The 14,551-nt window shown below is 38.3% G+C and overlaps 1 protein-coding gene and 1 pseudogene across 3 annotated transcripts in view; one reads left to right on the forward strand and one right to left on the reverse strand.

Moving 5' to 3' along the window:
- Nucleotides 1-11,710, forward strand: part of LOC124525662 (protein HIRA) — a 105,735-nt gene extending 94,025 nt beyond the window's left edge. For all 3 annotated transcript variants that reach the window (XM_047098205.1, XM_047098206.1, XM_047098207.1), the window contains one exon: nt 11,446-11,710. In XM_047098205.1, the coding sequence (XP_046954161.1) occupies nt 11,446-11,562 (117 nt within the window). In that variant the 3' untranslated portion in view covers nt 11,563-11,710. The remainder of the gene's footprint in view (nt 1-11,445) is intronic.
- Nucleotides 2,564-3,113, reverse strand: LOC124525710 (60S ribosomal protein L17-like; annotated as a pseudogene).
- Nucleotides 11,711-14,551: the final 2,841 nt, after the last annotated feature.

Here is a 14,551-nt window from a genome sequence, read left to right on the forward strand (position 1 = left end):
AAAAAGACAGCCTCTTTAACAAATGGTGCTGGGAGAACTGGACAGCAACATGCAGAAGGTTGAAACTAGACCACTTTCTCACACCATTCACAAAAATAAACTCAAAATGGATAAAGGACCTGAATGTGAGACAGGAAACCATCCAAACCCTAGAGGAGAAAGCAGGAAAAGACCTCTCTGACCTCAGCCGTAGCAATCTTTTACTGGACACATCCCCAAAGGCAAGGGAATTAAAAGCAAAAATGAACTACTGGGACCTTATGAAGATAAAAAGCTTCTGCACAGCAAAGGAAACAACCAACAAAACGAAAAGGCAACCAATGGAATGGGAAAAGATATTTGCAAATGACATATCGGACAAAGGGCTAGTATCCAAAATCTATAAAGAGCTCACCAAACTCCACACCCGAAACACAAATAACCCAGTGAAGAAATGGGCAGAAAACATGAATAGACACTTCTCTAAAGAAGACATCCGGATGGCCAACAGGCACATGAAAAGATGCTCAACGTCACTCCTTATCAGGGAAATACAAATCAAAACCACACTCAGATATCACCTCACGCCAGTCAGAGTGGCCAAAATGAACAAATCAGGAGACTATAGATGCTGGCGAGGATGTGGAGAAACGGGAACCCTCTTGCACTGTTGGTGGGAATGCAAACTGGTGCAGCCGCTCTGGAAAGCAGTGTGGAGGTTCCTCAGAAAATTAAAAATAGACCTACCCTATGACCCAGCAATAGCACTGCTAGGAATTTACCCAAGGAATACAGGAGTACTGATGCACAGGGGCACTTGTACCCCAATGTTCATAGCAGCACTCTCAACAATAGCCAAATTATGGAAAGAGCCTAAATGTCCATCAACTGATGAATGGATAAAGAAATTGTGGTTTATATACACAATGGAGTACTACAGGGCAATGAGAAAGAACAAAATATGGCCCTTTGTAGCAACGTGGATGGAACTGGAGAGTGTGATGCTAAGTAAAATAAGCCATACAGAGAAAGACAGATACCATATGGTTTCACTCTTATGTAGATCCTGAGAAACTTGACAGAAACCCATGGGGGAGGGGAAGGAAAAAAAAAAAAAAGAGGTTAGAGTGGGAGAGAGCCAAAGCATAAGAGACTCTTAAAAACTGAGAACAAACTGAGGGTTGATGTGGGGTGGGAGGGAGAGGAGGGTGGGGGGTGGGTATTGAGGAGGGCACCTTTTGGGATGAGCACTGGGTGTTGTATGGAAACCATTTTGACAATAAATTTCATATATTGAAAAAAAAAAAAAGAAAGAAAGAAAGAAAAGGAAAAGCTACCCAGAAGTTAGTCCATGCTTCACAGGCAACCAGCAAATCACTTGAGCACACTCGTTGCAAGGGCGTCTAGGGAAGTGAGAAATTAAAGAGTATGTAGAAGAGGTCTTAGAGCAGGTGTAGAAATAGCCAACTCCTGACCTCAGCACTATGCTGAATTTATTCTTTTTAAAAAAGCAAAACTGCTTTGTAGTCTCTTTATCGAGATACTAAGGGCAGGTTTGAATATGAACACTGTACTCTTGTTGAGTTTCTTTGTGAGCACTTTTATGGTAAGAATTGATCCTTAAAATGGAACTGGTTCTCAAGGTAGCTGGGAAAATGGAGCGGTGGATGGAAGGTGGACTGAAAACCAGCAGTGCTGACTCAGCAGCCAGCCCTCCCAAGAGGCTCATTAGAAAGCATCATTTAATATATTTAAGAGCCATTTATACTCCCTTTCTTTGAACTGTTGAAATACTTTATTGCCATGTGTTCTTACTGGGTTTGTAGGAACTCTTTATATACTGGGAAATTACTCTTTGTGATATGAGCTACCAGTTTGCTTCAGGAGACCCCAAAGGTCCAGGCTCTTTCCCTCAAAGATCATTGTTCAGTGTCGAAGGGTTGGACCAGTCTTCGTGGTGGGACCTGTGACAATGGCCAGAGAGGTAGTAATGAGCTGTGTCCCACGCTGCTGCCTTAAACAGTAGAGAGACATACTGAGAGCCCAGAGTGGGAGGTGGTACTTGGTCGCAGTTGGTATTGACATAAGCCTTCAGGCCAGAGGGCAGATCCTCTTGCAGCTTGCCCCTGGTGCCGCAGGCAGGCAGTACGTTCTGCTTTGTTTATGCAGTTTACTTCATCCCCTTTTATCTTTTTTTAATTAAAATTTTCAGGTTTTTAATTTAAAATTTTAGGGGCGCCTGGGTGGCGCAGTCGGTTAAGCGTCCGACTTCAGCCAGGTCACGATCTCGTGGTCTGTGAGTTCGAGCCCCGCGTCAGGCTCTGGGCTGATGGCTCAGAGCCTGGAGCCTGTTTCCGATTCTGTGTCTCCCTCTCTCTCTGCCCCTCCCCCGTTCATGCTCTGTCTCTCTCTGTCCCAAAAATAAATAAACGTTGAAAAAAAAATTTTTTTAAAAAAATAAAATTTTATTTTGGCTGGTAATATAGTCACATAGTTCAAAAATTAAAAGGTACAATAGTTTTGAAATAAGCTTTGTTGTTTTGGTGGGGTTGTTTTTTGGTTTTTGTTCTACTTGTACTTGCATTTATTTTATGTGGAATTTACTCCCAGGCCATAAATTTTTGTTCAGTTTCTTCTGGGGTATCTTTTTCTTCCGTGCAGCCTCCTCTTCTGGTTTAGGAACAATCTCCTTTTCAATAAAGATCGGCTCAGTGTGTCAGGAAGAGCTCATATATGGGTCAGTCCAAACATGACCTCTGTAAGTTCTGCGCTGCATCTTGGGGTTTTGTTCATCTGAATGTGCTGCTCAATGACCAGAGAATCTACATCCAAACCCTTAAGTTCAGCATTACTCTTAGCATTTTTAAGCATGTGTAGTAAAAATTGAGCGCTCTGTTTGAGCCTCTGATTCTGTGTCCAGCCCCACTCTTTGGCCTGGGCATACCTACCAACTCCACCATTGTAGTAACAGAATGGCACACATTGCTTCTATAAAGTGACAGTCTTCAGATACTTGGTGACTTTTCGGATATGCATACCCTTGATGCTTGTGCAGGTTCACATGCATTCATAAAGTGAACACAAAGCTTTGAACCTCTTGATTTGCATGATTTTGTAGGACTTTCTGGGTCAAGTGAATAGTGACCATTTGCAGAGATCACCTCAGACCACTTCTAGGAAGAGCAGAAATAAGTCTTGAAGTCAGAAACTAAAGGCTTCTCTACCTTTTGTCTTCTTTTTCAAAATTCTTACGGCTATTCAGAGTCCCTTGAGATTCCATATGAATTTTAAGATGAATTATTCTATTTCTGTGAAAAACACCATTAAGATTTTGATACGGAGTGCATTAAATCTATAGAATGTTTTTGGTGTTACTGACATCTTAATATTAAATCTTCCAATCCATGAACAGAGGATGTCTTTCCGTTTACCTTTAATTTCTTTCAGCAATATTTTATAGTTTTCAGTGTACTAGTCTTTTACCTCTTTGGTCAAGTTTATTTCTAAGTATTTTATTCCTCAGAGACTATTGTAAATGGAATTGTTTTCTTAGTTTCATTTTCAGAATGTTTGTTGTTCGTGTACAAAAATGCAACTGATTTTTGTATAATTTCTTATTGTGCAAATTTGCTGAATTCACTTATTCTAACAGGTTTTTTTATAGAGCCTTTGGGGTTTTCTACATATAAGATGATGTTGTCTACAAACAAGAAAGATTTATTTCTTCCTTTCCAATTTGGATGCCTTTTATTTCATTTTCTCTCCTCATTGTTCTGGTTAGAACTTCCAGTACTCTGGTAAAAGCTAGGATTCTTGCCTTGTTCCTGACTTTGGAGCAAAAGCTTTCAGTCTTTTGAGTGTGATGTTTTCTTATATGGCCTTTATTATACTGAGGTGGACTACTTCTGTTACTAGTCTTTGGAGTGTTTTTGCAATGAGAGAGTGTTGAACTTTGTCAAAAAAATTTTTGCATCAATTGAAGATTGTTAATAATTCTTTAAATGTTTGGTGAAATTCACCAACGAAGCCATTTGGGCAGCCATTGGGTCTTTTTTTGTTGAGAGATTTGTGATTACTGATTCAATATCCTTGCTAGTTATAGATCTGTTCAGATTTTCTATTTCTTCATGATTCAGTCTTGGTAGGCTGTGTGTTTCTAGGAATTTGTCCATATTGTCTAGGTTGTCCAGTTTTTTGGTGTACAATTGTTTGTGTAAAATTGTTTATTTATAATGTTTACTTTTATGGCATCAGTTGTAATGCCCCTGTTTCATTTCTGATTGTGATTCAAGTCTTCTCTCTTTTTTTTTTCTTAATCCATCTAGGCAAAAGTTTATCAATTTTGATGATCTTTTCAAATAATATGTTTCGATTTCATTATTTTCTCTATTTTTCTATTCTCCATTTTATTTTCACTTGTGTGATTTTCTTCTGCTTGATTTGGGTTAGGTTGCTTTTATTTTTCTAGTTTCAAAGATGGAAGGTTTATGTTACTGATTTGAGGTCTTTCTTTGTATATTCTTAAAGCTATGAATTTCTGCTAATGACTGCTTTTGCTGCATCCTGTCGTTCTTGGTATATTTTCATTTTCATTTGTCTCAGATATTCTCTAATTTCCCTTGTGATTTCTTCTTTGAACCATTGGTTAACAATATGTTGTCTCATATTTGCAGATTGTCCAGTTTTCCATTAGCTTTTGATTTCTGGTTTCATTCCATTAATTGGAAAAGATACTTCTATGATTTCAATCTTTTTAAACCTATTGATATTTGTTTGTGACCTAACATGTGGTCTTTCCTGGAGAATGTTCAGTGTGCACCTGAGAAAAATGTATCCTGTTGTTGGGTGTGATGTTCTATATATGTATGTAAGGTACAATTGGTCTATATTGTTTTTTAGGTCTTCGTATTCCTTATTGATCCTCTCTCTGGTTGTTCTGTCCATTATTGAGAATGGGATATTCAAGTGTCCTACAGTTATTGTAGAACTATATATTTTTCCTTTCAACTCGATGTTTTCTTCATATATTTAGGAGCTCTGATGTTTGGTGCATATGTTTATAATTGTTACATCTTCTTTGGGAAATTGACCCTTTTATCATTATACAATGTCTCTTGTATACTTTATGAGAGACAGAGAGACACGTATACATACATTATACTTTTGTTTCTTGTAATAGTTTTTGAAATAATATCTATTTTGCATGAAACTAGTATAGCCATCTCATCTGTATTTTGGTTACTATTTCCATGAACTGTCTTTCTCTGTCCTTTCATATTCAACCTATGTGTGCCCTTAGATCTAAAGTGAGTTCCTTGTAGGTAGCATATGGTTGGATCCTGGTTTCTTACCCATTTTTTTAATTGGGGAGTTTAATCCATTTACACTTAAAGTAATTACTGACAGATAAAGACTTAATATTGTCATTTTGTTACTTATTTTCTGTATGTTTTATAGCTTTTTATCCCTCATTCCCTCCTTTACTATTTTACTTTGCATTTAGTTAATTTTTTTAGTGACATGTTTTGATTCTCTCCTCTTTTCATTTTGTGTATATTCTATAGATATTTTCTTTTTGATAACCATAGGGAAAACAAAAACATTCTAAAGTTCTAACAGTCTATTTTAAACTAATAACAGTTTAATTTCACTTGTATACAAAAACATTGCCTACTCCTTTACAGTTCCACTGCATCCACTTTGTTATTGAAGGCACAAATTATATCTTTTTATATTCTATAACCTTTAACATAGATTTATAATTTCTTATGCTTTTGTCTTTTAAATCTTATAAAAGAATAAAAAATGGAATTACCAAACAAATGTACACAATATGGGTTTTTATATTTGTCCTTGTTTTCACCTTTACCAGAGAACTTTATATTTTATTGTCTAGCATCCTTTTATTTCAACTTGAAGGACTCCCTTTAGCATTTCTTATAGGGTAGTTCTAATCATAATGAATCCATCAGTTTATTTATCTGGGAATGTGTTCATTTCTTTCTTGTTTTTGAAGGATAGTTTTGCTAGATATGGTATTCTCAGATATCAGTTTTTCTCTGGCCTTTAGTGTTCCTGCTGAGAAATCACTGATTGTCTTATTAAGGATGCTTTTTACATAATGAGCCACTTTTCTTCTTTCAAGATTATCTCTTTGTCTTTGACTTCACATAATTTGATTAAAATGTGTCACAGTATGAGTTCATTTGGGATTTTCCTACACGGAGTATTTGTTGAGCTTGGATTTGCAAATCCGTGTCTTTCCTCAAACCTGGGAACGTTTCAGCCATTATTTCTCCAAATAAGTTGTCTTCCCCTTTCTCTCTCTGTTATTCTTCTGGGACTTACATAATGCATGTATTGGTCTGCTTGATGGTGTCCTATAAGTCTCTTATGCTGTTTTCTCTTTTCTTCGTTCTATTTTCTTTTTGCTGTTCAGATTCAATAATTTTAAATAACTTGAATTCAAGTTTATTTATTCTTTCTTCTGTCTATTCAAGTCTACTGTTGAACCCCTCTAGTGAATTTTTCTATTTAGCTACTATGTTTTTAAGCTCCAGAATTTGGTTTGGTTCTTTTTTATAATTTCTGTCTCTTTGTTAATATTCTCATTCTGTTCACATATCATTTTCCTAATATGTCTGTTCATGTTCTCTTTGAGAATATTTAAGACAATAGTTTTAAAGTCTTTGTCACATAAGTTCCAAGCCTGTGTTTCCTTAGGGTCAGTTTCTGGAGGTTTATTTTGTTATTTTGAATGGGCCATGTTTCTTTGAATGCCCTGTCATCTTTTGCTGAATATCGGGCATTTGAAAAAAAAGGCCACCTTTCCAGTCTTTGTAGACTGGCTCCCCTACTCAGCTGGTCATGAAGGCTCTTGGTCCTCCAGCCTTTTCTGGGGATGCCTTTTTCCCAGGTCTTTGCTTGTGCTTTTCTTCCATTTCCCCATTTACGTAGCTGCTTTTAAGTGTTTCACTTTCCCTAGAAATCTCACTCCTGCTTCTTTTCATAACCTTAGATGTTCTGTTGTATTCTACTCATCGTATCCTTTCCATAGGCATCCACAGGTCCACAGTTCCCCTACAGCTCTCAGTCACCACTTTGCCCACCACTGCCCTTTTGCAGCCTCCATCATGATATCTAAACTATGCCATTGTTCCCATCAGCACTCTCTGTTCATTTAGGTTTTCTTTAATGGCTTTCAATACAGTTTTATAACTTTCAGCACATAGGCCATCCATGTCTTTTGTTAGATTTATTCTTAGATGTTTTATAATTGTGGCTATTCTAAACAGTATATTGTCCTATTTATGTTTTCTAATTATTCATTGCTGCTGTATATATATATAAATGCATTTGGTTTTGGTATTTTAGTCACCAAACATCTTTCTACACGTTTTTGTTATGTTTATTATTATTATTATTATTATTATTATTATTAATTTATCAGTAGTTTTGTGTTTTCTGTGTAGAGTAAGCAGCCAAATCATCTTAAATAGTTGTTTTATTTCCTGTTTTCCAATTCTTGTGCCTTTTTTCTGTAATATTAAAACCTATTAAATTAATAAGCTTTCTAAGATTAAATTATCCTCAATTTCTTGGATAAACAATAACTTGGTCATAGTATCTTTTCATTCACTGTTAGAACTAATTGCTAATAATTTATTAGAGATTTGTACACCTGATTTCATGGGTGAAATTGGCCTGGGATCTTTCATTCTCATTTTATTTTTGTCTGGTTTTAGAATCAAGGTTATTTTGTCTCATAGAATGTATTGGGGGTAGTTCCTCCTTTTTTGTTCTTTGAGTTTATATAAATTTGGAAAAATCGGTTCCTTGGAAGTTTCTTAAACATCAGTTTACAAAACTAGTATACCTGTTATTTTCCTTGTGGTAAGATTTAACTGCTATTTTCTATTTATTTTTGAATTGATTTAGATAAATTATATTTTCCTAGGAATTAGTCCATTTTCTCTAAATGTTCAGTTTTGTTGGCATAAAGTTGTTGATCAATAAATGATCAGACAAATGACTTGTCTTTATTCATCTTTTCTATCAAAAGTTTTTAATTTCATTGATTTCAATTCTTTATTATCTCATTTTCTTTTTAAAAATGTTTTTTCTTGGGGTTCCTGGGTCACTCTGTCGGTTAAACATCCAACTTTGGATCAGGTCATGATCTCACAGTTCGCAAATTTGAGCACCACATCGGGCTATGTGCTGTCAGCACAGAACCCACTTCAGATCATCTATCGCCCTCTCTCTCTGCTTATCTCTCTCTCTCCAAAATAAAATAAATAAGTTTTTTTGATGTCTTTTTTTCTTTCTTTTCTTATTTTATTTTATTTTATTTTAGTGTGTGTGTGTGTGTGTGTTGTTTTTTTGTTGTTTTTGTTTTTCTGATACCTAAGTTGGACTCGGGTAATTGGTTGTCATTTTTGTGTGTACTCTGATAGATGTTTTATGTTTTTAAGTATCCTTATAAGAGCCCCTCTTCTGTTGCATTTCACCATTTTCGCAGTATATAGTGTTTTTATTGCCATTCACTTGTAAGTCATTTTTAGTTTCAATTAACAATTTCATTAATTAACTTAATTGATTAATTAGGTTCATGAGTTCTATTTGTGTCTTAGTTAGAGAACATGAGCTATATCAGGGGTTGGCAAATTTCTTCTGTCAGGGACCAGAGAGTAAACATGTCAGGCTTTGCAAATTCATGCAGTCTCTGTACAACTGCTTGACTCTGCTGTTGTAACATGGTATATAAACAAAAGGACGGGTGTGGCTGCATTTTGATAAAATTATTTACAAAAACATATAGTAGGCTGTATTCGACCATGCCAATCTGCAGTCTACAATGATGCCTATTTTTTGAGGTTTACTTTTAGAGCAATTTTTTGTATTTCTATGTGCCAAAGAACGTGTATTTTCATTTTGTATATGTCCATTAAGTCTTATTTACTAAATGTTCAGTTCAGATTACCTGAATCTGCAGCTTTTTCCCTTTCTGACCCATCACTAGTTGGTTTTGTATTAAAATCTCCCTGAGGGTGGTTTTGTCCCTCTCTTTGACTTTCTCTTTCCTCAGCAACTTTTTTGTCACGAAGTCCTCTTTGGTAATTGTAAAATACTGGCTCTCTTTTTACTCTTTACTAACGTATCTCTCTCCAACTTTTAACCCTTCTGCATCCATGTTTATATGTTTCTTACTAACATTGGATGGCTGGCTTTTATTTTATCTAATCTGACAAGCTTTTTTTTTTTTCCCCTCATTGCTAAGCTCAAACCATTTACATTTTTTGTTTTCTTGGTTTTCTTAAGGCTAATATAAACTTTAGCCATAGTTGATCACATTTCTTTTCATGTCTCTTAGCATTGTCTGGATTTATCTTCTCTTACTTCAAGTATTTCCTCCAAAACATTTTCACGGTGGATCTTTTTTGTGGCAAACCTTTTGAGGTCTTATAAGCCTAAGAATACTTTTCATTATACCCTTTAATATGAATACCTATTTGGGTAAAAAAGTTTAGGTTATGAGGTTTTTTCCCAGTATATTATAAATACTACTTTATTGTGTATCTTGGTATCTCTCCTTTTGTAAGTAATATGCTCTTGTTTTTTAGAAACTTTCAGAATGTTTCTGTCTTTGATATCCTCAAATTCTGTATATTTTATCCTAACATGTCTAGATACCAGCTTTTCCATATCTTTTTTTCCCCCAGTTTTGTGAAAAATGTTGTTGGTATTTTAATAGGGATTGCATTAAATCTGTAGATTGCTTTGGGTGATCTGGACATTTTTACAATATTGGTCCTTCCAATCTATGAACATGAAATATCTTTCCATTTATTTGTGTCTTCAGTTTCTTTTATCAATGTTTTACAGTTTTTGTGGAGTACAAGTCTTCCTAGATATTTTATTGTTCTTGGTGCAGTTGTAAATGGGATTGTTTCCTTATTTTCTATTCTGCTACTTCGTTATTAGTGTGAAGAAATGTAAGATTTCTATATATTAACTTTTTGCTGTGATTTTACTAAACTCATTTATCAGTTTTAGTTTTTTGGTGGAGTCTTTAGGGTTTTCTACATATAATATAATATATTACAATAGTGTAATATATTATAATGGTATAGTATAATAGTGTCATGCAATCTGCAAATGGTGAAAGTTTTACTTCTTGCCAATTTAGATGCCTATTTCTTTTTCTTATCTGACTGCTGTGGCTAGGACTTACAGTACTATGTTGAATAAAAGTAGAGAGAGTGGACACCTTTGTCTTATTACTGATCTTAGAGGAAAAGCTCTGTTTTTCACCACTGAAATATGTTAGTTGTGTGGTTTTCATATATGACCTTTATTATGTTTCCATATCTTACATGATCAGCATTCATGGAGGCTTTCAACCTAAGGCCATTTGATTTTATTATATGAAATCCACCTGTATTATTTCCTTAAATATTTCCTACTCTCTTCTTTCTCTCTTCTGGGACCCATTATGTAGATATTGCGCCCATTTGCTGCCTCCTTCTGCCTTTACTTTTCCCATACAATTTCTCCTCTTACTTCCCCTCTCTTGCCTCTCTCCTCAAGCATGATCTGTGGTCCTCCATCTGACTCTACTCTGACTTGGTCTTCAGCAGTGTCTGTTCTCCCGCAAATCCCATCTCCTTCAATGACTATGTTGCTCATACTTAATATCTACGCTTGGTTCTTTTCTATAATTCCTTGTCTTGTTACCATGCTTATTTTAACATCTTGGGCCTTCCTTCACTTCCAATGGTCAGTGTTGTTGGTTGGTGGTTTTTTCTTTGCAGCAGATGTGCTCCTCAGGGTTCTGTGCAGTGGAGACCCCTCCTCACAGTACATGTTGCAGGAGAACCCAGGCAGACCATGGTGCCAGTGCACCCAGGCATGAAAGATTCCTGGCAAAGCCCAAGGGCAGAGGCCCCAGGATTATAAAACCAAGGCCAGCCACTGCCTCCCAGGTGCCTCTTCTCCCTTGAATTTGACCTCAGTCCCCTAGAGAAAATCCACATGAGGGAACAGCCATTCCTGGATGGCTATCCACCTGTCCCTCTACCCTAATATCCTACTTCTGTCCTAGTCTGGAAGGCCAAGCTACCATGGCCACTAATCAGTACAGTTCAAGGCCAGTGGTGGTTATGCCAGCAAACTTAGGGGACACAGAGGAGCAGAACCTACCCTGGTTTCCTTTGCTGTATCCTTGCACTGTGTCCTTTCCCTACTCCCTGCCACTCCATCCTACATGCCCCAGCTCACGCTTTTGGCTTGCCTAGGACTTGCCAGCATGTAGAGAAATTGCTCTCATCCATCTGTAGTTTCTCCAGGGGGTCTCTGGGGGTCAGATGGGCAGACAAAATTTCTCTGCCAGGCCAGGGAAGCCCCCCCATCTTTCAGGTCTCCTCACTGACACTTGAATTTAACTGTCACTCTTTGTGTCCACAGGGTCTCCGGAAGAGGGAGCTGTTGAAGGAGCTACTGCCAGTCATTGGGCAGAATCTCCGCTTTCAGCGCCTCTTCACCGAGTGTCAGGAGCAGCTCGATATCCTGAGGGACAAGTAGCCTGCCTAGGCCTCCCCTGGCTACAGCAAGGGCAGGGCCACACTCTCGCCGCTGACAACACAGAGGACCACCTCTCACCTCGTCAGGCTACAGAAGGACGAGGAGACACTGGCAAGAGGTGGGCTGTCCCGTGCCAGCACCAGCCCAGCTTCCTGGGCAGACTTCCCCTATTTCCTGGGCCTGTTGCTCCCTCAGAAGGGGGAACCTCTGCCAGCCATTCATCCCTCCCTCCAGGACCCCTGTGCAGAGCTGGGGCTGGGGCCCTGCCCTGCTGCCCTGGGGTCAGTGAGGCACTCCCAGGCCTGCCGTCTCCAGCACGGTCCCAAGGTGGACGCTAGTCCCTGCCACTGCAGGCACCGTGCTGCTTCAGCTATGACGAATGAGCCATTTGTGAAAGAGAGAGAACCCCGAAATGTTAGTGTATTATGCGGTCAGTAGACTGACCCCGAGACCTATGTAAAAGGAAAGCCTATTCCAACACGGACTATTTTTGTACTAGAATTTGCTAACTTGTAATATGGAATTTTCCTTTTGGCCAATAATCAGGATTTCCCTATAAGTCACTTGGACATTGGTCACTTGTAGGAAATTGAAACTCTAATTATGACAGCTACATTGAAAAATAATTGTACTGAAATTAACTTGTCTATCTTCATTTGGTTTTAATTTTTAAATGTTTGTAAAAAGAGACTGTTTTTTGGGGGAATGGGGCAGAGGGGTGGGCGATTTCTTTTGTAAGTGTAAAATAAATGAACACGCATTGGATACCAAATCATCCTGGCTTCCCCTGCCTTTTCCTTCTAACTTCCACCTTCCCCTGAAATGGGCAATAATGGAACATCAGAACCAGAAAGGATTTTTGATGTCATCTATTGGCCCCAGCCTCTCTGTGCAGAAATTCTTTCCCACTGTGGAGGTCACTTCTTTGAAGGATCTGAGGCTGAGCTGGGGGTAACCGATAGGCCACCTCACATAAGTCTCTTCCCAAGCCATGCCTCAAAGTTCTTCTGGTGGTGGGGCCCCTTGGTCTCTGATCATACTGGCAACCAAGAGCTACAGCTGACTTGCCAATTTCATGGAAGGAAATCAGTAAGTACAGGCTTGAGTTTTCTGAAGAATTACCTGAAAGCTTGGATTTTCTTAGAAAGTGGTCCAGAGGCTGACCCACAGGAGAGGAAATAACTAGAATCACGGAAACCTCAAGTGTGGTAAGGACTGAGCACCTTTACCTCTGTGTTATGCACCTCACTGTTGCCTCCCTGCCAGCTGTGTGGGATCTCAAGTCTGGAAACAGAGACCTGGATTCGGAATTAGAAGGCCTGGGTGACTTTGGCCACTGATAACCCTCTCTGGATGCTTCCTTACTTAGTGTCCATCTTACTGCCTTCTCATTCATGTCAAGTGGCTGGATGAGACACCAGCATACATGCATGCCTGACCAAGCCAGAGTACAGAGTGCATGTGGGTATGAATACCTCAAAAGCCAGGCTACAAGTATGAGCCCTTCTTTAAGGAATGAGGAACCAGAGATGCTATGTGGGTCAGTCAACTCCCCAGACAACTCTGCAGCAAAGCATTAAGAAATTTTTGGAGCCACAGAATGCACATGGCCTCAGGACTGACAGGCTTGCTGAAGTCCAAACCAGCAAAACTCTGGGCCTTGCTTTTCAGCTGTCAAATGGTGATGAGGTTAAGAAAACCTGCATGGTTGTAAGGACTAACTGGGATCACGTAGTTAAAGTCCTGACACTTAACAAATACCTCCTTGAAGAAAATTTTGACAATCAGTGTTTTAACATTCTTATTTGGAGAGGAGAAGTTAAGCAGAAAGATGTCAGGGACTTCCACTTCCAGCCAAGATGGAGTAACAGAAACCAAATCGACCGTCCTGCCTGAACCAACCAAAAAAGCCAGTCAACATACATGAAACGATGATCTCAAGACACTGAATGTCAGAAAGCAAGGGACAGTAATCCTGGGAAATAGGAAAAACAAACAAATTGAGCCCTATGACTGCTCCAGTTTACTATCCAGAGAGAGAGTTTCCAGTCTGCAGCAAAGGTAGGGTAACCTGAGGAAACCAGCAGACCTACTTGAGTTGAAGAAATAAAGCCTAGAGCCCAGGGAGACCAAGGCAGCTAGAGTTCACAGGACATAACACCAGAAAGGAGAAAACTCCATAGAGAGAGAACCCTGGAACTCAGCAGAGGAAGCCCTACCCTATCCGTGCATATTGAACTGAGCACTGATCAGTGTGTGCAAATGAGGAAATAGCCAAGGCTAGGCAAAAAACCACCTGAACAGATTAGAGTGAAAATTGCCTAGGTTTTACTCAGGGTTAAGAACAGCACTTGTTCCTACGAACCAGACTAGAAAAACATAACTCATAGGCCTGGTTGAGGTAGAGTACTAAGGAAGTATTGCCTCAATATTGAAGAATAATTAGAACAGTGCTCCGGATTCATCTAACAAAAAAGCAAGACCCAAAAGGATCAAATTGTCCAGCTAATTAATTACATTGCAAAGCAAAGTTCAAGAGGATTTATAACAATACTAAAGTATGCAACATCCAACAAAGTAGAGTTTACAATGTTGGCATCCAAACAAAGACTACCAGGCACACAAAGAAGCAGGGACACGATCCAAAATGAATTATAGCATTATCCATTATGATCAAAAAATTAAGTGCAAACATAACAAGAAAGTCACAAGCTTCTAAAGATGAAATAGATTAGACATCGCAAAAGATTTGTGAATGTAAAGCCATAGCAATAAAAATGTTCCAAGACAGAAAAAGTCCATAAGAGGAAAGAAAAAAAATAGTATTAATAAGCCATGGGACAACATCAAATGGCTCAGTATACAAGTAATTGAAGTCCTCAAAGTACATGATAGAAAAGTGAGTGACAGAAAAAAATATTTGGAGAAATAATGGCCAAAAATTTGCCCTATCCTTATCCTTTGTACTCTTCCTGGTGACCCCTGTGCC

The sequence above is a fragment of the Lynx rufus genome, unplaced genomic scaffold, assembly GCF_022079265.1.
Source record: "Lynx rufus isolate CCGP_SWC_20201006 ecotype Redwood Valley unplaced genomic scaffold, mLynRuf1.p SCAF_45, whole genome shotgun sequence".
NCBI lineage: Eukaryota > Metazoa > Chordata > Mammalia > Carnivora > Felidae > Lynx > Lynx rufus.